General features: G+C 33.9%; 1 protein-coding gene across 3 annotated transcripts; it reads left to right on the top strand.

The window, feature by feature from the left end:
* Positions 1 to 4,785: 4,785 nt before the first annotated feature.
* LOC115991511 (putative hydrolase C777.06c) lies at positions 4,786 to 23,916 on the top strand. Of its 3 annotated transcripts, XR_004092217.1 has the most exons (12): positions 4,829 to 5,129; positions 6,675 to 6,810; positions 8,162 to 8,289; positions 10,341 to 10,488; positions 10,580 to 10,685; positions 12,227 to 12,285; positions 15,168 to 15,203; positions 15,323 to 15,432; positions 15,697 to 15,758; positions 21,042 to 21,396; positions 22,190 to 22,255; positions 23,291 to 23,916. XR_004092217.1 is itself a non-coding variant. In XM_031115255.1 (10 exons), exons 1-9 carry the CDS (start codon positions 4,951 to 4,953, stop codon positions 15,752 to 15,754), a joined length of 960 nt encoding a protein of 319 aa, XP_030971115.1. In that variant the 5' UTR covers positions 4,786 to 4,950; the 3' UTR covers positions 15,755 to 15,758; positions 18,414 to 18,913. The 3 variants fall into 3 exon arrangements, 1 of the variants encoding a protein (XP_030971115.1); XR_004092218.1 differs by lacking the exons at positions 21,042 to 21,396; positions 22,190 to 22,255; positions 23,291 to 23,916 and adding exons at positions 15,856 to 15,922; positions 18,414 to 18,913; XM_031115255.1 differs by lacking the exons at positions 21,042 to 21,396; positions 22,190 to 22,255; positions 23,291 to 23,916 and adding an exon at positions 18,414 to 18,913 and having other exon boundaries at positions 4,786 to 5,129.
* The last annotated feature ends 204 nt before the right edge of the window (positions 23,917 to 24,120 follow it).

Genomic DNA, 24,120 nt, shown 5'->3' with positions numbered 1-24,120 from the left:
GCTTGCGGTGGTTGTGGATTGTGGGCGAGGTGGTGAGTTGTTGGTTTTGATAGTGGTTGCGGTGGCTGTGGGTGGACAAGAGAGAAAGAGAGGATGAGGGCGATTAGATTGCAACGCTTCGTGGGTTTCAAATTTTTTATTTTTACTTTTTGGTTGTGGGTTTGTCCTACAAATGTCTTGTTGAGATTCATAAACATAGCACTCCTTTGCATCCAAGAAAATGCAATTGATTGGCCTACCATATCTGATGTGATCTTGATGTTCAACAAGGAAACTGCATTTCTACCTTCACCAAAACAACCAACATTTTCATTTGCCAAAGATACGGAGGATTTTGGTTCATCTAAGCTAATGTCACAAATTTGTTCTGTAAATGATGTAACAGTCTCAATTTTGGAAGCTCAGTGACAATTTTGAAATCAGTGATCATACCTTAATCGTTCGTCTTTTTATCTAAGTATGTTTATATGAACAATAATATTATTGAAATTGAGAAATCAAAATTTACCATTAGTAATGTCCATGATGTGTCTGTCAAGTCCTACTTCCTCCTTTTTCTACTTTTGCTTTCAGTATTCCTCCTCTTTCTTCTTCTTCTTTCAGCATCAAGGATATCCATGGACTGATATGATGGAAGGCCTTAGGGCCACAACTAACAGTCTAAAACCCAAAAAGGGTCGAGGCCCAGGTAGATGCCATTTTTGTGAACATTTTTATGAACATTTGAACTATATTTACAAATGCTGTGTTCTTGTGTTGTGGGTTTGAAATTTTTTTTATTTGAGCCATGTTCTAAGAGACGCATATTCTTGGGTTTGAAATAGCCCATTTTGATATTGTTTGTTTGTCTTTTTTATGTTAGGGGAAATCACACTTTGCCCACCTATGGTTTAAAAATTGGCACTTTACCCACCTGAGGTAAGTTCCGTTTGTCTCTCGTTACCCACCTATGTTAAAAATAGGCGTAGACAATGCATTTTGTACCCCTTACAACTCGGGCCCCTGTTCCTCAATAATGTTCAAACTTTGAGGCCCAAGGCTAGTTTAGAGCCCAATCAGATATTAAATTGACTTGAGGAGTGTTAAAATGAAAAATATAATATTTTTAATGAGCAAAAATCTATTTTTGGAAATAAATTGACCAAAGTGGCCCTCGATCTGCGTACGCAGCTAGGGTTTTAGAAGCATTAGAAAGGCAAGTTTTCTGTAATAATGGCTGAGGTTTGGAATGAATCCCACATCGTCTGAGAGCCATTCCAAACCCCATTTTTTCAAATATAAAAAAGCCTTACATAGTATATTTTCAAAACATACAGAAATCCCACAAGAAAAACCTAAGATTCACTAAAAAATAGTAAATCAAAAGGGAGTTTTTTACAAAACACCTTTAAGTCAATTTTATTTGATTAGGACCTTTTCTGGCCCTAAGCCTTTGAGTTTAAGATTACTAATCACTATTTCATTGAATTGTGATAGATTTGATTGAGGGGAACGGTAAAAAATCAAGTCTAGGAGCTTTTGCTTTAAGGTATGCTTTAAAAACTTTTCTTTTTCTTTTATGCCTTAATCTTTGTTTTTAATTTGCTTCTTTTGTTTAGTTTATGTTTACACATGTTTGTTTAGGTTAGTTTTAGGTTTTCTTTATATCTTAAAGCATGTTAGGTTGTTAGATTTTACATTTTATGCCTCCACTTTGTTTTTGTGTAAATTAGGTTTTTTGGGTAATGATCTACGTACGCATGATCTAGCCTGCGCACGTAGGCTGAACTCATGCATACGTAGACCTGTTCTAACATGCGTGATGCCGTTACCTAGAAACCCTAATTTCTTGTTTGTTTTGGTTCTGCCTTCACATGTTTGTCTAAATAGCCTCTTTTCCATATGTTTCAAGCCCTATGACTGTCTATTTACCTTTTAACGTGTTTGTTGTTATCACACGCTTAGATTAGGGTTTAGGTTAGGGTTTTCTTAGTTTTAATGTTATGCCATTCATTCACATGTTCATGCATTGATGCCATAGGTGTTGTGTTATTAAGAGGTAAGTAAAGGTTAAGTCATGCATTAGCAATGTTCATGCATTTGTGTTAGGATTTTAGATCTATGATTAGGGTTTCTAATGTGTTAACATTTGTTTTTGATATGTTTTGTTTGATGATATGCTTGCTGCCATGTTTAAGTTGCTGCTTTGTTTTAGATGTATGATGGGGATTTCACATGTTAGATGAATGCTAGGGTTTCATTTTGTTTGGATGGATGGATAAGTATGTGTTTAGGGTTAAAGATGTCATGTTGTTTGTTAGATGTATGTTAGTGTGCGTGTGAGTCTAGAATACAAGTATTTGAATAGTTTTTAATAGGGTTAAGATATAGGACACAATGATGGGAGGCCAACCTTAGGGCTGAGTGATCTTGAATAGTAACTGTGGTTCTAGTCAGTTCAACTGGTAAAGTTTCTGAGAGTTGAATAAGAGATCTGGGGTTCAATTCGTGCCTACACCAAAAACTTATTGTTATCTTGATCTGATGATAAAGAGCTATTATCAGGAGTGGGCGCCTAAGACTTTATAATTAATAGCATCAATAAAATAACTGACGTAGAAGTCACATTTTTTCTTTTCACCATTATATCCATTGGCATAATAGTTTAACTTTGTATGCATTTTTTTGAAACAAATAGAGAGTCGATATAGAACATGTAGGGGGGTTTTTAACACATAGTCATTGGGATCTAAAGAAGCATAGGTAGCAACTTGACCCTCCCTTTAGATGATACTTCTAGTTTAGTTGAACCTTTTCCAAGCAAAAGCAATGAGTATGGTGATAAACTTGTAGTTAAATTTTTTTTTTTAATAGCGTTTTATATATATATATATATATATATATATGAACCAAGGCGATCATAAACAACTTGAGCTCGACTTGATAAAAAACTTGTTCATGTTTGTTTGTTTATAAATAAGCCAAGCCTAAGCATTAGTTTTAGGCTCATTTAATAAAAAAGCCAAGTCCAAGCAAAAAAATTTGTTTGCGAACAAGCTCGTGAGTTATAAAGTTTTATACAAAACAATTCAAGCATAGACTCATATATATGTTTATATGTGTTAGCTAAATATACTCATTGTCTTAATAATGATATGGCCAACATGGAACCACTACCCATTACCTTAATTTTTTTCCTTCCCTCTAAACTGACCAAGAATCACTTTAGACTTTAGTTACATTTAAAAAAATAATTAATTAATTAAGTGGACCACATATAATACTTCCTCATCAATCATCTAATGTAAAATTATGAAACATGTTAGTATTTTCCCACTCATAATTGATACAAACAAGTATTTTTCTAGCTTTTCACCAACTAACATGAATGTAAAAATTGTATTTTGAACAATTGTTTTAACTGTAAAAAAGGAAAGATGAATGAATGAATTTAATTTTGTAAGTTTTTAATTTGAATAATGGCTAATCATAAGTAGGATTAGACGCATGATAAAATGAGTATAATATTTTCTTCTTCTTTTTTCTTAATTTTAGAGATTTAAGCATTTGATAATGTACTTTTCTTAGATCTCAAGCTCAACAGCTTGACCTGAGCTCGAGTTTGAGCTTGATATTAAGCTTGAACTTGGCTTGACTAATTAATCAAGCCAAGCCAAGCCAAACTCAAGCTTTTTGGCTTTCCTATGAGCTCAAGATCAAACATTATTTTTAGGCTTGTCACGAGTTCGAACCAAGCTTGAGCTTTTGACTTTTACTGACGAGCCAAGTGCTCAAGCTTGAACATGTACTATTTGACAAAGTTTGGCTTATTTATAACCCTATTTGGAGGCCTCACAATTTTTTCTACAAAATTATTTTGTTTTCTTTTAAAAAAAAACATTTTTTTATTAATTTTTAAAATTTTTAAAATACCTCATTAGTCTGTGCTTTTTCTCTAACTCTATCACAAACCCTAGCCCTAACCCTAACGCAATCTCTCTTATGGCTAGTTTGGATGAAGGGAGAGGGAGGAGGAGTAAAGTATAGCTAGTTGGAAATTGGCTGCGATTTTTAGCAAACATTACTCTCTCCCTCCCCCTCCCCCTCTATCCAATCTGGACATTAGAAACTGATTATATTCTCATCTTTGAACTCCCTTTCTCCTACTTCATGTCCTTGATCTCTCACTACTCAATTCAAAGCTAAACCCCACAACCAGACTATTCACCACATAACTAGAGACACACCCCTTCCCACACCCAAAATTAAAAATATTGATATTTAATAAGTTTCATATTAAACATCAATATCTTTCAATCCTTTTTTAGCAATGCTAGAGACACACACCTTCCCTCACTAAAGTCCACACCCTACTTATGTATCAATTCTTGATTGAATTTCAACTTTTTCAAATACATATGGTAGACTCATGTAAAAGTGTTGGAATTTAATCAGAAGTTAATACATAAGTAAGATGCGATTGAATGTAGGAAGGAATATGTCTCTAGCTTTACTCATAAATTTTGTATGTCACATATAATGAATCATCTACAATCTCACAATCATGATGTCCATAAAAGTTACTGAAATTCAGTTAATTTTAAATAATTTTAAACAAGTATATTACTCAAAGTGTAATTTATAAATAAATAAAAAACATATATTTTCAATTTTAAAGTTTATTGATAAGGAAAAAAAAATCAAGTTTATTGAATAAAATTTAGAAAACTTTTCAAATAAGGAAATGAATAAAAAAAAAAAAAAAGAAAAAAGAAAAAAAGAGCTGTTGTAAAAAAAAGTCCAACCGCCAAAACTGTTACCTAACGCGGGCGAGATTCCAAATATAAATGAGAAGAGTCTTTTTAGTCACGTCGTTGCCTTGCCTCTACACTACGCGTTTGCTCTTCCATTCTCAGCAACTTCCACCAAATATCCTCTCTCTCTCTCTCTCTCTCTCTCTTCTGGGCGAAAATGGCGAACCCTAATCTGACCGAGAACGGTGTCCTCGACTCGTCGGCGCTGATCTTTTTGGGGACCGGGTGTTCCAGCGCCGTCCCCAACGCGCGGTGCCTCATCCAGCCCTCCGATCCTCCTTGCGAGGTCTGCTTTCAGTCGTTGTCCGTACCGCCCGATCGTAACCCTAATTACAGGTACTACTACTACTACTTTGAAGTTGTACTTTCGCTTTGATTTGTTCCTAATTGTTGTAACTTAGATCTGGCATTGTGTATTCCAGGCTTGTTTTGTTTGGTAGCTTGTTAGCGTTTACTCGAGTTCAATGCTATTGTTGTGTTTTAGTGGTTGAATCCAGTGGTTGGTTGATCTTCCTTGTTAGAGCTCAAGTTTTTGAATTTTTTGAATTTTTTTTTAAAAAAATTTATATGACGTACTGAACGTTTCTAAAAAAGAGCCATTTGGACTTGCCTTTAGCCAGTAAAATCTACAGGAAACTGACCCCACCGTCTTAACCAGTTGTCGAGTAATCCAGGGGGCTATTTTTGTCCGTTATGCTATTTTTGTAAACATATTAGTTACGTGGAGAAATCGAGTTCCACTAAAAAAAAAAAAAAAAATTCTTCTCTGGTGTGTTTGGATGGTAGGATTTGGGCACATGGATTTATATTTGGGTGGTTAAAATTCAAATACCTTGTTTGGATAGTTTACAAAGGGTCAAAGATTTGGATTTTGACAAATCCACCAAGGATTTTAAACCTTAAAATCCTAGAATTTGAAATAACATCAAAACCCATAGAATTTTCTAGAAATTCATATGACATACTTAAATATTTATGGATTTGGAATCAAGGCATTTCAAATCCCTCACTTTCAAATTCAAATCCAAGTTCAAGTATCCAAATGCAACCCTCAGGTTTTTCTCTATCGAACTTGAGTCTCTAAGGCTCGAGTGACTCTTCCAAATGACGCCATGTTACTAATATGTTTCATTTTTGGCCACATAACGAATATGTTTGCAAAAATAGCATAATGGGCTAAAAAGGCCAGTCCAGGGGCATTCACCATTGATGGGCTAAGCAAAGCTTCTGTTATTTGGAATTATAGAGAACTAAAACTGCCAATTATCTAGAATACAAATTGAGTTAGTTTGGGACATTTATTTGTTCTTAGGAATAGCAAAAGGGTCGTAAAGTGATAGGACTCAAAACGTGTAAAAGGATGTAATGAATCTGCTTTGGGTGCAGAGGGTTGCAAGATGAAATGATTTGTGGTAATGGAGAGTTTACGGGGTAGTCAACTTCCAAGAGAAAAAGATTGGGGATAATGAAGAGAACCTAGAAACTGGAAAGATAGTTGGGCAATTGACATAAACTTTCATAATGAAGAATAAGTAAATGCGTGCCTAGTGTATTACCAAACTAACATTGAGAAAGAAAAGTTAAAGACTGGTTCTTCGACCAACTAACAACTTATGCAAGTACTTGTAACAAACAAACTAACTTTCTTGGCTAGCCTTGCACTAGTTTTTTGATCCTAGCCTTATGTTTTGTCCTTCCACACGTGTATAGTTATGCTGTTGGGGCTGCTGTAGATGAATCTTAGGCTGGGTTGCAGCTTTGGGCTTACAAAGGACATGAGTTGATTGTGTGACTTTGATAATAGGTATTCTTTTGATTTGGTTTCTGTCCATGACTTGTGTAGCAATGTGTTGGATTATTTCTAACAATGTGGATTTACAGGTGCAATACATCCCTTTTGATTGATTATTTCCATAGCGATGGTAATCACAGCTATATATTGATTGATGTTGGGAAGACATTTCGGGAGCAAGTACTCCGGTGGTTTACTGTCCATAAGATTCCTAGAGTGGATTCTGTTAGTATTCTTTATCCACATTTTTCTCATGTTTATGATAATTACTATGATTTGTAGAACATGTATTCTATTAAAACATGACATTTTAGGTCTGTCGTAAGGACGCTATATTAAAGTATGCACCTCCATTCACCTATTGCATGCGTACAATTAATCTTCATAATCATATATATTTTTATATGTAATTTCCCAATTCCCAGCCACCCCCTTCCCCAGCTCCTGCATGCACATGAGGGTAAAGCAGGTCATGAATATAATTGACTCAATCACAGTGATTCTTTATGCCAAATGTTGAGCTTTATTGTCCCGTAACTTTAGGAAGGGGGGGGGGGATTCAAATTTTTTCAACTGTATTCCTTTGTAATTGTTTAGGGGACTTCATTGTGTACTCCCTGTATTTCACCTCTTATCATTATTACTTATCAGTAAATAATGGCAGTCTTGGACAGTGTTTGTGATAATGGGAGTGCTGGAAGACCTTGTTGATTTACAACCACTTCCCTCTCTAGCTTACACTCTAGTAATAAATAGGCTTATTGAAGCTCTTAGTTTCCCTGCACACCCAAACATCTATGGCCCATTTTATTGATCTTTCATTGACATTTATGTCCTTTTTGTTTTGCTTTCAATTCTTTGTGAGTGATTAAATAGATGGATGATCATCATTGGCAATTTGGCATGATATTTTTGAGTTTGTACCTGGGCTATGATGTTGACATTTAGAACGGAAATTTGTTGATTTGTGATTTCTAAATCCATGCCAGTACATTATTGTTAATCGAACTTATAAAACACTTTTTCCCTCTGAACATATGTTTGGAACTTCTTTCTAACATTAATTCACTAACACTTTGTGGTGTCACTTACACATACAGTGAAAGTTAATCCGATTAACAGATGAAACAAATTTGTCAAGCATCACTTTAAGAACAATAATGCTTGAGCAGTAGAATAGGTTGCAGATCTACTTTAAAAAATAATAATAATAATAAATTAAAAAAAAAAAAAAACAAACAAAGAATAGGTTGCAGCTCTAAAACTCTTTGATTGAAATGCATGGTTGGGCTACTGGAGATGTTATAACATGCTTTGCATTAGAGTTTCTATGCTGTAATCTGCTCTTTTAGGCTGCTGTTTATTTTATTGTGGATAAAATGTTGAATGAAATGAGCTGTGGACGTTTATGAATCTTAATTACTCTTAAATTGAAGAGAAATCCATTTATTCTTATTGCGGATTTGCATCTATTTTGCATGCCTGCTGGTAATTTTTTGAAAAATCTGAATTTTATTGATAACTGAAACCCTGCCCTTATTGGGATTATTACAACTTGCTTTTGGTTGAACTGCAGATTGTTTTGACTCATGAACATGCTGATGCAGTTCTTGGTCTGGATGATATTCGTATTGTGCAACCATATAGTCCTACAAATGACATTGATCCCACTCCCATATACCTATCCCAGCATGCAATGGAGAGGTACTTATATCTATTTTTTTCTTCTTTGTTTTTCCATCTTTAATTTTTGTATAAATTATGATAGGGTGCTCATTATTCAAGGTTGATTTGGCTCCACCCAGTTTTGCCTGTATCAATGGGATTACTTTAAATCTAAACCTCTCAAATTAATCTATGGATTTTGGAGTTTAGACATTTGTCAAATTTTAGTTGGATTGTAGTTGTTGAAAGGAAAATTATATTAAAGGAACAAACAAAAAAAGGTGTCAATCTTTTTGTAGAAAGGAATTGTTTTAATTCATAGTTTATCTCATTATATCTTTTTTGCTTTTGTGAGAAGGGGGAGATGTGTATACTATTTTTACATCAACTTTATCAATAGCTTTCAAATTGAACTTTAATATTTAGGATGTGATTATGATACATGCAGTAGTTGTACTTGTACCATGTGATGCATTGATGTTGTATTTCTGTCTTGGTTTTATAAACTTGGGGTTGAAAGTAGTTCAAGAGATCAGGTTTGAAGTTATTATGAAACTGAATGTCGTAGTTGATAATTGCAATCAATTTTTTCTGGGTTTGGAAATGCAGTGCCCTATATTTTGTACTTTAGTCAAGATATGAAATTCTATGGCTTATTTAGTTTGTAATTTGATAATTTTGATTAATAAGTGCTTTTATTGCATGTATGGTTTATCTACCATGTCAAGGTTCTGCCATTCAGAATGCGGTCACAACTCTTTTTGGGTTATTAATATGAGGGTAACCATATAATTCTTAGTATTTATTAGCTTTTATGTCTGTTATATTACCCCCTTTAAGAGAGACTTGGCCTCCTTATCAAGCCTTTGAAACATTTGATAAAATTAGAAAATGAGACTTGAAAACAATACATACCTGCCTTCAATATTTGGGCAGTCCTGGTGTTGTATTCCCCTTATTTGTATCCATTCTCATTATGTTCTTTCTTTGGAGGCCATATCCCTTAATGGAAGTGTTGGGCATGCCCCTTTTCATTGAGGAGACCCTTTGCAAGTGGAGAGAACTTTGTTATTTTCTAATTCTCAGCCAGTGAAGGATTTCCATGGTACCTTGGTAGGATCCTGCTTTTGGAGCCTTCATAATTCTCTTTGATGCATCTGCTTTACGTCTGAAAGTGACTTCTTTAAGAAAAAATTTTGAAGCATTAATCATTCTTTTATTTGGACTCTTTGTTTTACATTTGAGAAAGTGACTTCTTTAAAAGCATGCATTCCCTCTTAAGGCAATGGAGATGTGTGAGTTTGATGAATGAGTTTTGTCTTTACATAAAATTGCTTTTCCATTTTAATAAATTATAAGGGGGCTTATTGCCTTCCTTTGTATGAACAACTCTCATGCATTTAGGAGGCACCAAGACACTATTTACTGCAGGACTATTGTAGCATGTATCATGATCATGATCAACTTGGTCCACTTGGGTTCTCAAATCTCATTGACCTAGTGCTTCATGCTTATTATATTTTAGCGCCATTGGAAACATTTTTTTTAAAATCTCTGATTCAATTCTATATAGAAGCAATACGATAGGTTAAACAAGTTTGTTCTATGGTCTGTAAGGCTTGAACAGATATTCCCCCTCCATTTCAGATGCCAAGGTAGACTTGTGTTATAATATCCTCATCAATGAGAATTTTGCTCTTGTGATCATACATGTTAAATTTAGAACCAATTGGATGCTTATATACAATTTATTTTTCTATATATTTTTACATATTACACCTGGGATCTTTTTTTTTTTTTTTTTTGAGAAGATTTTACACCTGTGATCTATCATAGTTAAGTTGCTTACAGGCCCAGACTACCGGGTTACTGACTCAACTAAGATGGAAAAACATGGTGGAACTTGGCTGGTTTCTGAATTACTTGAGCATCATGCTTATGTGCACTACATTTCCTAACAGAGAATTTATAATCAGGAAATCACTTGATGTAAAATGGTTTAGAATATACTAATATAACTTTCTGTTTAACTTTTCATGCTCCAAATTTGTACTATTACTTGACATATGTGTGTTATACCTTTGAAACAGTCTTGCAGTGAAATTTCCTTACTTGATTCCAAAGAAACTAAAAGAAGGTCAAGAATTGAGACGGGTTGCACAGCTTGACTGGAAGATAATTGAGGATGACTGTGAGAAACCATTTGTTGCATCAAGCCTAAAATTTGTTCCTTTGCCAGTTAGTTAGCTCCACATCTTTCTTAATCATTATATTTATACCCTTTTTTGTCTGTCTTATTAGTATCTTAATGCTTATATTTTAATTATAGGTTATGCACGGAGAAGATTACATCTGTTTGGGTTTTCTCTTTGGTGACAAGTCTAGAGTAGCTTATATATCTGATGTTTCACGCTTTCCTGCAAGCACAGAGTATGGTAAGTGTTGGATTATATGGAAGGAAAGAAATCTGAGGTTTTTTGAGGTACAAAGAGATAGGATGATTGGATCTTTATTTTATTGGATGTCATTAGTTGGGTGTAGACCTTCCAACCTGTGTGATTTTCTGGATTCTTTGTAATTTTTTCCATGGAGCTTTTAGGTATATGGTATTTATACTTGTTCTTGTTGAATCTGTTTCTTTTTTCTTTGTTTATTATTATTTTTTTCATGTAATTCCTTTTACTTATCAAAAAAGTAGTTTTATCAACTAAGGGTTCCCCTTTTGAGCCATACATTGTCAATGTATTTGGAATACTTTATCTAACAATAATCTGTGGACACGTTTGTAGCAACTCCTGCTTTTGACTTGTTAGAATGACTTGCATATCTGTAGGTAGCTATTGTATATGACAATCCAAAACTTTTTCATAGTGAAATGATGTTGATTAAGCACACTATTGACATTTTCTTGTGAAGGAAAATTGGAAGAAAAATGGGGGTGCATATGGGAGACAGTTGGGTCACTTTGAGAATGGTTATCCAACTAAATACATCATTATAGAAAAATTTAAGCCACATCAACCATTTTTGTCATGGAAGTGTCACCTTGATTAGTGCTAGACCAACATTGAAATCACTTCTTCAGGGACATGGTTGCAACTTTTTGAGTTTCTAGGACCAAATTGGACCAACCTTAAACTTTAGGGACCAAAGGTTTAATCTAGAATTCTCATGGACAAATTTTGGTGGCTTATTGACATTAGAAGTGTTGTGTCATTCTAGACAAACATTTATTTTAACATGATTCATTTTAATCTATGGTCCAATTGGCCTAGTAGTATTCTGCCTTCGTTTGTGGGGTTAGGTCTGGGGATCGATTCTCCTTGACCTTCACTTAGCAAAAGAACATGGCTTATTGTTATCAATGGTTTATGTTTCTTCTCTGGCTGAAGGCAAATATTATGCTTGCTTTCCGTACCTTTTTAGCTTTAAATTATTTGAGTCTTTTTGTTTTGTAATAATATTCTCTTCTTACTTATAAAAAAAAAAAAAAAAAGAGTCTTTTTGTTTTTTATGAGTTATAGTTGTTATGGATTACTTGATCACTAATAAAATAAATAAATGCAGGGATGTCCAAAACACCCCTCCATGATCCCCAAGAATTAGTATAGAAAATGGGTAACTTTCTTTTCACATGCAGAAGATGGTGTCTGTTGACCTATAAGTATTGATTTTTTTTTTCTGCACATAGTAAATGTAAAATTTAATGGTTTATGATTCGTGTCAATGGCTGATTTTGTGCCCTTGGTTCAAAGATTACAAGTTATTGCATCTGTCTCTTTTAACTCTTCTTGCAAAAGGAATGATCATATTTTGTGTTCTGTACCACTTGTGTCTATATACTGGAAGTTTTGTATTTATCTACATATATTATTCTTTAAGTTTTGTGACATTTATTAGGCACTAGTGTAAAAAGAATTATCATTTGTGATAATGTGTCCTCTAATCTATGTAACCTTGATCTTTGGTTTTGTAGTTATTTCAAAAAGTGGGGCTGGACAGTTGGATCTTATTATATTGGATACACTATATAAGGTTAGTCAAATCTTTTTCATATACTCATAATGGGTAGAGGAACAACTAAACACATCATTAACGTTGAATTGGAGGATATGCATGAAGTTTAATGAAAAGATATGCACAATGGAAATCCGGACACTTAAATAGACAATTTTTAAGGAAAATGTTTGTGGGCATTTTTTTTTCTTTTCATCTATGGTTAAAGATCAACTGGAACTCCTTCCCTTATAAGAGTATGGTGGAGGGTGAGGTCATGGGTTCAAGACCCACCATGAGTATGTAACCTACCAATAAAAAAAAAAGTTTTACACTTGTACTCCCCCCCCCCCCCCCCACCTCTCCTTGGGACCAGCCACGGCCTTCCACATTTTACTAGTCTTTGTGTGTGTGTTATATTCGATGTAATTTCCCCTTTTGGGAAGATGATGGAGAATGTGTGGGTGGGAAAGCAAGAAAATAAGAAAACAAAAGAAAACCCTAAGTTTTACCACTTAAGGGTGCTTGGAATCACCAACCGAAAATATTTTTATTCAAAATGCTTTACTCAAAACATTTGTGGAGTGCCCTTTTATTAAGCTCCAAAGATTACTATCAGACATCAATACACTGTAAATCACTCAATAGCAATAAAAGTAAGTGTTCAAATTTTGAAAATGTCAACTGGTAAAATGAGAATCAATCAAAAACAACAAAGTCTGAAATAAAGGGGTAGTAAATGGCGTCCCCAATATGGAAACTATGGAAAAAATCCTTGCATCCATGCTGTGTGTTTGCACCAGCTCCCCTGGGTTAGGAGCAACTCAACCCTGTCGAGTAAAGTCCTGGGTGTTCTTGTAGCAAGTCAATCAATAGGAAATGAATCCCCATCATCCAGCCATAAGGTTGCTGGGTGAGTGCTACGTCACCTCTGTCTCTCGTAAACTCGCGTGATAGATGGGTGATATCCATGCCATTTTGGTAGTGCTCGAATGAATCTGGATCAAGCTGCTGTAGTTCATCTCTGCTAATCCAAGTGCAGTCTAAGCCCTGAATAGTTCCATCCCTAGTGAAAACAAATTACTCATCCAAAATAGCATCAATAGATTCTTTATGTGCCCTGATTAGAAGTTGATGCAGAGCATGTGGGAGGGAAAGCAAAAAATAAATAAAAAGAAAGTCCTAGGCTTCATACCTAAGGGTGCATGGAATCACCACTACGCAATAAACAATTCTAACCATAAAATATTTTCATTCAAAATGCACTACTCAAAAGGTTTGTGGAGTCCCCTTCTAATAGGCTCCAAAGATTACATTTAGACATTAGTATGTCATAAATCACTCAATCACAATAAAAGCAAATATTCAAAATTTTGAAAATGTCAACTGGTAAAATGAGAAATTATCTGAAGCAATAAAGTCTGGAATAAAGTGGTAGAAAATGGTATCCCCAATATGGCAACTATGGAAAAAAAATCCTTGCATCCTTGCTCTGTATCCACACCAGAAGAGCATTGTCCCCTTTAAAGTAGGTTTTTAGTTTTCATCCCCATTGTTAGTTTTATGTTTGTGATTTGTTCTTTTGTCAACTGAAGTTGATGAATAACTCTTTTGCTTTTACCATTTATGGCTGTTCTTGATGCATTTACAATTACATACAAACAATGTAATGCACAGCTTTATATGTATCTGCTATACCCAGTACACGGCTATAACATAAATGCATCTGCTGGAATTATTACACATCTATGATGCAGCATAAATGCTATCTTCAAGTAGTGCAGTTTGACAACACTCAATGCTCGATCGTTGATGCTACAGTGCACATCTTCAACCAATTGATTTACTCCGCCTGGTGGTCTTGACCATTAATTCACCTTGTCAATGCTCTTTGTGCAATCTATTAATTATTATGACATCTTTTTATTGAGATTAGATGAAGAATTTCTAACTTGTTGTGAGTGGACCCCACACTCCACTCACATAGGAGTTAACCCAACAAGTGTGTAACCCACCCCTATGTGAGTGGGGTGTTATATATCCCCATCATACAAATACCACCTCATTGCTGTGGTCTTCATTTCTTACAAAGTAAATGCCTAACTTAAGAGAGGCATATTCAACACTGTTGCTGTTTCTATTTGTTACCTTATGCATATGACTTGCCAAGAAAATTTAAATGTATGTTGTCAAGGTTCATAAAATCAAAGACACTGATATCTATGTTTGATATCAATTTCTAAAGATTAAGTTTATTTATAAAATCAGAAAATGGTAAAGAGATAATAGTGAACAAGTCACAGCAGAATCATGTGTTGCACAACAATCAAGTATGTGATGTGGGTAGTCAAAGCATGTCAGTATGCATGTAGAGAACATATCCAATGGAGTATGTTCACAGATAGATTGCAAGACAGACAACATAATGATAAGGTAAGTTATGTATACACTAAATAGGTTTATTGCAGTTCTACCTGCACATATTTTCTATTAGTTTATGTTTATATGGTAACTTTTTTGTTTTTGTTTTTGATAAGCAGGTTTATACAGAATAACTTGACTATGATCACCGTTTTGCATAACAAAATTGTAGTTTGTTTAAAAAGAATTCCTTTCACCATTTTTTTTTTTTTTTTTTTGGGGGGGGGGGGGGGGGGGGGGTAGATGGGGGTAAAAATGGTAAGAGTTGATTAATTTAACATGTATCTTAATATCTCAATATGTCTCTTGATATTTCCATTGACGTCTAGTTGGCATTGATAAATTGCAAGATAGACAATGACATTATCTGTTGGCAAGAAATGTGATTTTTGAAACTCTGGCCCCATAATCATCTATAGTACTAAAAGCGACTTGCTCCAATCTTTTCATTTAATAATTAGTCTTATTTATATTTTGCTTTGCCTTTCTTCTCATTGCAGGAAGGATCCCATAATGTCCACTTTTGCCTCCCACAGGTCTGTTTACATTTTCACAAATAAAATTTTTATCTGACTTCCCTAAAGGACATATTCTTTTTTGATTTTTTCCCCCTTAAGCACATAATCTGCTAATGTCACATTAACTAATTTTGCAGACCCTTGAAGCTTTGAAGAGGATATGCCCTAAGCGAGCCCTGTTAATTGGAATGACTCATGAGTTTGATCATCACAAGGACAATGAATTTCTAATGGAATGGTCTATAAGGTACAAATTCTCTCTTTTTTAGAAGTGAATCACAATGTAACTGGTCCAAATGCATTTAAGTAACAGCCTGACTTGGCTGTTAACCTTTAATGTGTATTTAATATAGTTTACCAGTTTCTTGTTTCACTATGGAGCTGGACCTAGAAAGTTGAAAGACCCCATGGAATTGGGGGATTAAGATTTTATTCTGCACTCTATCTGTAGATGCTGGAAATATTATAAAGTAAGACACTCATATTCAGTTTTTCCATTTAATGTGTTTAGGGAAGGAATCTCTGTGCAGCTTGCGCATGATGGTTTGAGAATACCCATAGACCTATGATAAGGTGAGGAAATGCCCTTAAAACTAAAATTTCTCTTCTTCTTATTTTATTATACTATGATCATAATTATTTAGTTAGAAATTTTTTTATGATACATGAGTTGAATGATGCGGCTTCTGAGTTCTTGGCCGCATGAACAAGCTTTTAATCACATCAACCCCTACAAAGTTAGTCTTTCATTGCCTTATTGGATTTCAGTTTACTAGTCAAATTAGGAGTCCTTATACTCTTTTTTCTTTTTTCCCTTTTTTTTTTCTTTCTCTTTTGGTAATTAATGGAAATTTATTCAAATCATAAAAAAATAGAATGACTTCATACGGTTGACATTCAATCCGATAACGTTTTAAAAAAGAAAAGTTTTAGGTTTGCTATTGTCCTTTCAAAATCCACAAAGCTCCGATTGTTTCTCTCCCGCCAAATGCACTACATTAAACAATGAGGGACTGCCTTTTAGATAACACCATTACAATGACAACCAAAGTTTCCTCTCTAGAATGCTAGGAGTCCTAATTCCATTTGTGCTCAATATACTTAAAGAATATATGGAGTCTATTAATAGAAAAGTTGAGTGTTGAATGTTGAGGCATGTTGGTCTTAGAGTGCTCAATGCTCATTTCTCATTTTCCCTTCCCTTCTCTATTGTATTTGATATTCTGTCACTATTCATGTGTATTGTTCATGTGCACTGCTCACAGCTTGTGGGTATATTCAACTCCAGTTTCCTCTCATCTCTTTTGCAACCCACCAAATCAAAATTTTTTTATGCCCTACTCAACCCTAGACATTCTTGAAACTTAACCCTTCTTTCTAAGGTTCTAAACTCTAAATCCACAAATTCTCCTAACCCTAGATCTACTATACTACAAGCACACGTTAATTGATTTTTGAAATCTATCCTACGTCACACATATAACACGTGCAAAATGTAACACCTCATTCTAGTTATGTATCATTAGAAAATTGGTCTAACTGCTCTCTGCTTTGGTCTTGGTTTCTATTTTGTCTGTGTCTTGTTGTTTTTAGCAATGGAAACCTCAAAGTTTAAGAACTATTGTATTCTCCACCTTTCATCACATGTCTTTACATAGATGGAGGCATGGTCATCAAATTGCAATCCAGACCGGAATAAAATTGTTCATACATTAGAATCAGGGTAGAGTCTCATGTTGGATCGCGTAGGATTGCGATCCAGTGTCGATTCTGGATGATTCTACCACAGGCCCAAATCAAACCTCTTTCAGCCAAAATAACAAAATCCTTTATCCACACTATGCTTCTCGACATAGCTAACAAATCCATTCACACATACCAACTTCAATTTTCAAGAAGAAAAAGAAAAATCATAAGTCTGGAGAGAGAGAGAGAGAGAGAGAGAGAGAGAGAGAGAGGCCCAGATGGTGATGGTAGTATGGACAGACGGCCTCTTGCATGTCGATGGTCTTGACAAAGATGCACTTATCGGAGGGAGCATTGATCACCGATAGCTTTTTGCCACTGACTGAAGGATGCCTTTTGTAGCTTCAGCTTTATGCCCTTCACTCCTCTGCTTTTCTTTTCTTTTCTTTTTTCCCCTTTTTTCTCCACTTCTTTCTCAATTGCTCTGTGCTTTCTTTGCACTTGGTCTTGGAGGGTGGCTTGAAATTAGGAGCCAGATGTGTGATAGACTTTATCGGTGATGATGGTTTTATTTAGGATTAGCTTGTAGTGGAAGCCGAGTATGTCAATATATAGATGTCATGAGAGAAAAGGAGTTGACTAATAATAATAGTTGATGCCAGATCATGTCTTGATGTAAATGATGGTTTAATTTATGCCTTGGGTTGAGATTTAAATATATATAAATATATATTGTAAATTATCAATATATAATACATATCTATATCTGGTTAATGGATTGATTATAAAATATATATATACTTGCCTTTATATATCATTTATGTCAAAATTCCCCTTTTTTTTTTCTAATGATTCTTTAAAATATATTGTAAATTATGATTACTAGTATTTATTTATTTATTTTTAAAAGAAAGTAGAATCCTAAGATCCTTGATCTGATTCTATGACCTAATTTACGGGACCCTCTCACCAATCCTACGTAGGACCTCGATCCTGACAACTTTGGATGGAGGAGAGCACACATGAGTTTTTTTTTTTTCGCTATGATTAAATGCCTAAGAGAGGCAACATGTTTGACAAGTGACTTTTTCTCCTTCCTCTTTGATTCCATTATTTCAGATCTACAACTAAGCTCACCACCATCCCCACTGCAAACCCACAACCACATGGTCAATCATGCTCCATGGAGACCTTAAAGAAACACACAAATTTTAATCATATCCTAATAGATAGGACCCATGTACCTCATCGCATTAAAGACCTCGCGTGTGCACAGTTTAGCTTGCTTCTTTGTACATAATTAAATTTAACCACTGCACAGAGCACACACAAACACAACTTGATTTGATGACTAGTGTAATATTAACACCAGTCACTAGTATAAAATTTATTTGGACTGCACCAAATGTCTTTGAAACTAGTGCACAAGTTGGTAGTTCTCTTGTTTTAAAGTTGTTTCATCTATAATTTCTACTGGCACTGGGTGGAAAAAGAAGAAAAGCCAAAATTTAATGAATATCTTTTCTACTTTTTTGTATGTAGGTTAATGCATGAACCTTGAATTAAGATCAGATATATACTTACAGTTCCCAGCCCAAATTGATTGGAGGAAACTAAGGCAATAATGTTTGAGTCATCTATGTGTATTTTCAAGAGCAAGGTCCAAAGAATTAAAACAATTATATGGAGGGTAGTGCAGAAATTGATTTTTGATTCACATGCTAGAGGCAGAAGGTTATGCTTTCAGAACTGGTATTAGGAAGGACCTTATAATGTATTTCCAAGCAATTAATCTGTCATGCATTTATCAAATGAGAAAAGTGTTAAGATGTAAAAGAGAAGTGAATATCTACATGCAGTAAACCAAGAACTCTGAGTTGAGTTATGTCACAGGATGACAATAATGTTGGACAAAGAATATTCCACTAGACATCTTTTAATTTCGATTAATATGTCAGGTACAAGTCGATGGCTTGAACGAGTACTTGTTTGATAGCTAATGTTTTATGAACTTCTAGTTGGATGCCTTGGTGTTTAGCTCATTGTGGGTTCTATGCTAATGACGGGTTGTAAAAAAGACTTATTTTTATTTCCAAGGGTTGCTAAGCTTGCTATTGCGTCAGTACCAATACAAGCCTTTAGCAATTAGCCAATTAGCTTGATGCACTTGATTTGCATTCCGGGGAAAGTTATGGGATGGGCTTGCTTATTATCCCACAAAAACTATGCTTTAGGCTTTAGCTGATGAAGGGGTAAATAAACTATTGGCCTGCAACGGATGGTGGAAATATAATCAATTCTATGTAATTGTTATGGGAGATACTATGTCTTCAACATTTTTATAATACTTTCATGACAAATTCTAAGTGGCAAGTTGTTAGTTGTTACTAATGGGCAAAAGAGTAATTTCAATGATTAGTTTAAATTAAAACCAATAACAAGTTACTACCTAAGATTTGTTGTAAAAGTGTTGTGAAAATATTACGAGCAAAACGCTTCTCAATTTATATGGAGGACTGCAAGGAAAGTTCCTTGCCATGTACAATCACAACAGTATGTTCATATTTTCACAATGGTCGGGCAAATTAGCCACACATAAATGTTTCCAACATGTAGTCTAATGGAACAATTGTTTTTTGTTAAGGTAACATGTGGTGATTGGTATATGGTAAAAATAGTGTTAAAGATACACTCATATGAAGATGATATTCTACTAATGTAGTTTTTTGAAACAAGTGTCACTCATTTATTGGGTTGGAAATACCAAAACAGATGCTGAGTTGGTATTACTGAAACATTGTATACTTTCTCGTACCTAAGAGTCCGTTTGGTTGGAGGAGTGGAAAAGTGGGAGGATGGAAAATTAGTGGGAGGATGGAAAAATGGGAGGATAGAAAAGATTTGGTTTTCCCTCATGTGTGTTTGGTTGGAGGGGTGAAAAAGTGGGAGGGTGAAAAACTTTTTTGTTTGGTTGGAGAGAAAAATGGGGAGGATGAAAAATAAAGTTTATATAAATTGATTATTATGTCCTTGTTATATAATAGTGGGAAAATGAGAAAAGTAGGTGAGTGTAATAAAATGAGAGTATTTGTGTAAAATACATTTATCATCACTTTTCCCTCCTCATTTTCCTCCCAATTTAGAAAGATAAAAAAAGTGAGTCCAAGAAGGAAAATTTTCTCCACTATTTTCTGTCCTCAACCAAACAGTGGAAAACAACATTTTCCACCTTATTTTCCATCCTCCCTGTTTTCACCCCAACCAAACACATCCTAAATTTTGTTCTTAATAAAAAAAGGAATGGATAGATTTTTAAGGATAATTAATTAAGAATTTTTTGATTTTTTATTTGATGAAAAATGGGTTGGAATAAAACTGCAAATCCATGATGCGCACTTTTTACACGGAGTGACATCAGATAGGATGTATTCACATGTGTTCTTCTCAAGGAAAAAAAAAGAAAAGAAAAGAAAAAGGCACATGTGTTGAAATAATTACACGACAGTGTTTTGTTTAGAGATTTTGTTTTATTTTGTTAATGACATCACTATGAATGGGTCTATGCTTTGAACTTTGAATTTTTTTTTTTTTTTTTTTAAGCAAAAGGTTTAATTTAAAACTTCTAGGAATTTATGGTTTAATTTGAAATCACACATAAAATTTGAAATTTAAAATGAAACTTGCCCCAATAAAAATAGAAATGGTTAACTTAATTAGATTAACTATGGCTTATATATAAATATAATAAATCAAATTGTGAGAACCTGAGATAGCTAAGCTATCTCAGCCTTCTCAGGTTCTCACAATTACATGAGCCTTGTAATTGTATCATATTAGTATCACGCAATGAACGAGACATCGAATTTTCAAGTAAATTATTAATCACATTACCAAAAATAAATAAAACAAAAACAAAGAAGAACACCAATAACTTGGATTTAGGGTGTCAATAATTTGGTTAAGAACTTCCAATCCTTGAGTAATACAAGTACCCTTGTTCAATTTCTTATTATTTACTTTACATTTTTCTCTGTATATTAACGTCTAGAATCAGTCTTTCTCTTTTGCCAGTGAACATCTAGAACTAGTCAATGCAAAAGACTTGAGCATCTCTACTTCAAAGTCTCCCTTTATTTATTTTTTTAAATTCCTTTTTCACTGTCTCAAAAGCTGAAGTAGCCAAAGAAGACCCGGCAAGTCACCATGACCAACTGTACCTTTAAACAATTTCCTCATCAAAGTTTCGAGTATTCATTGGCTTTTCTTGCTCTCCTTGGTTCATTTAGGAGAGACGGAAGCTTCAAAGAAAATAAGCAAAGGAAGCTGAGACTGAGACTCAGAGAGAAAAAGAATGGCTTGCTTTGTGCCTTTTAACAATAGAAATTTGGATGTATGCCTTTTCATCTTCAGGCCAACAGTAGTATTGGTTGATGAATTTATTGACGCCCTCAAACAATTCTCTTTATGCACTGAGACTCTTGGTTGTGTACAAAACTCTATTTTCAAGAGCATTCATGGAAATATGGTAAGAACTTTCATGTTTCACTTCATTTCAGATTAAATATACTTGCTTTGTATTTATATTCAATTGCTTTACTGTATTTCAGTTTCCATTATACTGTTTTACATGAACAAAATTTGTTTCAATTGCTTTTGTTTCCGAATTTGATTCTCACTAAAAGTGTTCCATAAAGTTTTTTAAACTATTATTTGTCTTTGGAATTTGGATTACTATATATATATATATATATAAAACTTTCTTTACATCCTTTTCTTATTCTAAATAAAATTAATTGAAAAAGCAGTTTTATGTAAGTATAAGCCCTTTTTTTAGCTTCCAACTTAAGTTTTGAATCAATGGATCAATCTTTTATTTGTTTATTTAGTATCATTATTACTACTAATCATTTAATCAACTATGGTTACATTTGAGTAACACTTGGCCATCCTGTGATTTGAGTAAATTGGTATTTAATATGTACCTTTTTTTTGGGATAGAAAATATGTACTAATTTTGTTTCTCCTTTCCTATCAAATCAAAATTTTTGATTGTCCTTTGAAGTTTAAACCAATCAGCCTGATTTCGAAGTTTAAACCAATCAGCCTGATTTCCAGGCACATATTTCGATGGTCCAATGAGACTAATATAACTTAAGATGTTTTAAACATTGCCTCACACACTATTAGTGTATTTTTGGTCCTAGAAGTGTATTTGATTTTCTTTGATAATTCATTTATGCCATTTTCATTTGAATGGGAAGAACCAAACAGTAACATACTTTTTTTTGGAGATCTTAATTGATTAATCTTTCGTTCAGATTATATGGTATGGAGCATGGCTGAAGAGATCTTGTGAAAACAAAGAATCATTAAGTACTAGCCTTGTAAGTTAAATAATATTTTCAATTTTTTTTCCTTGTGTTTTATATAAATAGCTTAGCTTTATTTTTAAGTAGTTCACTTCTAGATAGACTAAAATAATTCTTCTTAATTTTCTTCACAAAAAAAAAAAAAAAAATCTCCTTAAGAAATTACATAGACCATGTAAGTCAACAAAGTAAACCATGGGGCATTACTTCAGGGTAATGGGCCGCATGAGGTCCATCTACCACATGATTATTTGCCTTTAACTGCGTGATTAATGCTCAAGAAAATTTTAAATTTTTACTTATTCTTAGAATCTCCACTATTTAGTATTTATCACACACATCATTGACATGATGGTTACTTTATAAGTATAAATACTTCTAATTCTAAGGTGTGAGAGGGGCAAAGATCAGGATTCAAGTCTCTGAGAACTTAACACACACACTTAGATTAAGTTAGTCTAAAGCTAAAATTCAATCTCATATAATAAAAAAATCCCTTGTATTTGACTTGATCTACTTTATAGTTTATAATCTTCATATTAAATATTAAAGATCTAAATATATATCTAATATTATTTATTTGAAATTTTTAATGACATGACATTATATATGTTGTTAAATTTTGAAGGGAAAAAAAAATATTGATCCTAAAGTATACTCTCTTAATTCCTCTATTCTTAAATTCTTTTGGTGCATGGAGCTAGAGGAGGGGAGTTTTCCTAGATTACAACTGGCATGGTACTTCACACTGACAAATATAAGCTATCTAATATTTACTTTTTGAGTTTATATCAGTAATTATGTAATATATAAATTATATTTATTGGTGTGGAGTATCATGTTGTCGCTTATTCTATGAATACCTAATAATTTTTCTTTTTTATAATTGTTTAATCAATCAAAGTGGGAATTCTCCGATAATTTTAGCTCAAAAAAAATCATATAATGACTTCTTTTGTTAAGTATTTTGTCATAATTTGCATCCCTCATCAGATTCTCTTTAATTTTTTTGGCACTTCTCCTCTAATACCCTCTTCACTCTTGTCCTAGGTCTCAATGTTAACCAATATATCAAGCATGGCTATCTTAGTTGAGCATAGCTTCTTTGATGCATATGCTGGAGAATCAAGAGATGGCTTCTCAGCCGTAAGGTTTTCCACTGGTGACACAATATCTATGAATGCAGCAATGACCTCTGATGGTGGAGACCTAAATGACCTTTCTTATGCATGCTTAGCATTATTCAAATCTCGCTTTCTAAAGATGGAAGGTGTTGCTGCTGGAGTTTGCTTGAAATGCCAAAGCAGCCCAAGAGTGGCATGTCTTTATGTGTGGAAGTCTCTCCAATTTTGTTACTCATGGATTTTAAACTCGGATCATAGAAGTTCAATGCTGCTGCCTTATCTTGATCGTCTTTCTCTCGAATTTAAGTATGACATCTTTAAGGTAGTCTATGTTAATGGTGACAATGTACAAAATTTTCAGTCTTTATCTCCTGTCGAAATGTTAGAGAATGGAGGAGAAAGCAAAGAAGGGCAGATCATGCAAAATTGAGTAATGCTCCCAAGGAATATGCATGTTAAGTTGTCTCCCCTTTACTTTAGCATGCTTTATGCTATGTAAATGAATCATTCTGGTTTTATAAAGTGAAGGAATTTATGGCGACCTTAATACCATATTACTTTGGTTTTTCAACAAGAAATTTATTCTCCTCTCAATGTTGTTTTAAAAATCACGAGAAATTGGTGACAGCATATATTTCTCTAAGGGTTAATTATCATTTTGGTTCCTAGTTCCTATCGTTTGGACTGTATGTCAAAATGGTTTCTAACATTTTAAGTGTATTAGTTTAGATTATAATATTTTGGTGATATGTTAAA

This window comes from Quercus lobata, chromosome 5 (genome assembly GCF_001633185.2).
Source record: "Quercus lobata isolate SW786 chromosome 5, ValleyOak3.0 Primary Assembly, whole genome shotgun sequence".
NCBI lineage: Eukaryota > Viridiplantae > Streptophyta > Magnoliopsida > Fagales > Fagaceae > Quercus > Quercus lobata.
The sequence above is the reverse complement of the archived record's forward strand: the minus strand, read 5'-3'. Positions and strand labels throughout refer to the sequence as shown.

Excerpts from the sequence above, each read along its gene's own strand:
- LOC115991511 (XM_031115255.1), top strand. The coding sequence starts at position 4,951 with ATGGCGAACCCTAATCTGACCGAGAACGGTGTCCTCGACTCGTCGGCG. Across the intron at positions 6,811-8,161 it reads AGATTCCTAGAGTGGATTCT|ATTGTTTTGACTCATGAACA; the intron begins GTTAGTATTCTT and ends GTTGAACTGCAG. Across the intron at positions 10,686-12,226 it reads TCCTGCAAGCACAGAGTATG|TTATTTCAAAAAGTGGGGCT; the intron begins GTAAGTGTTGGA and ends TTGGTTTTGTAG.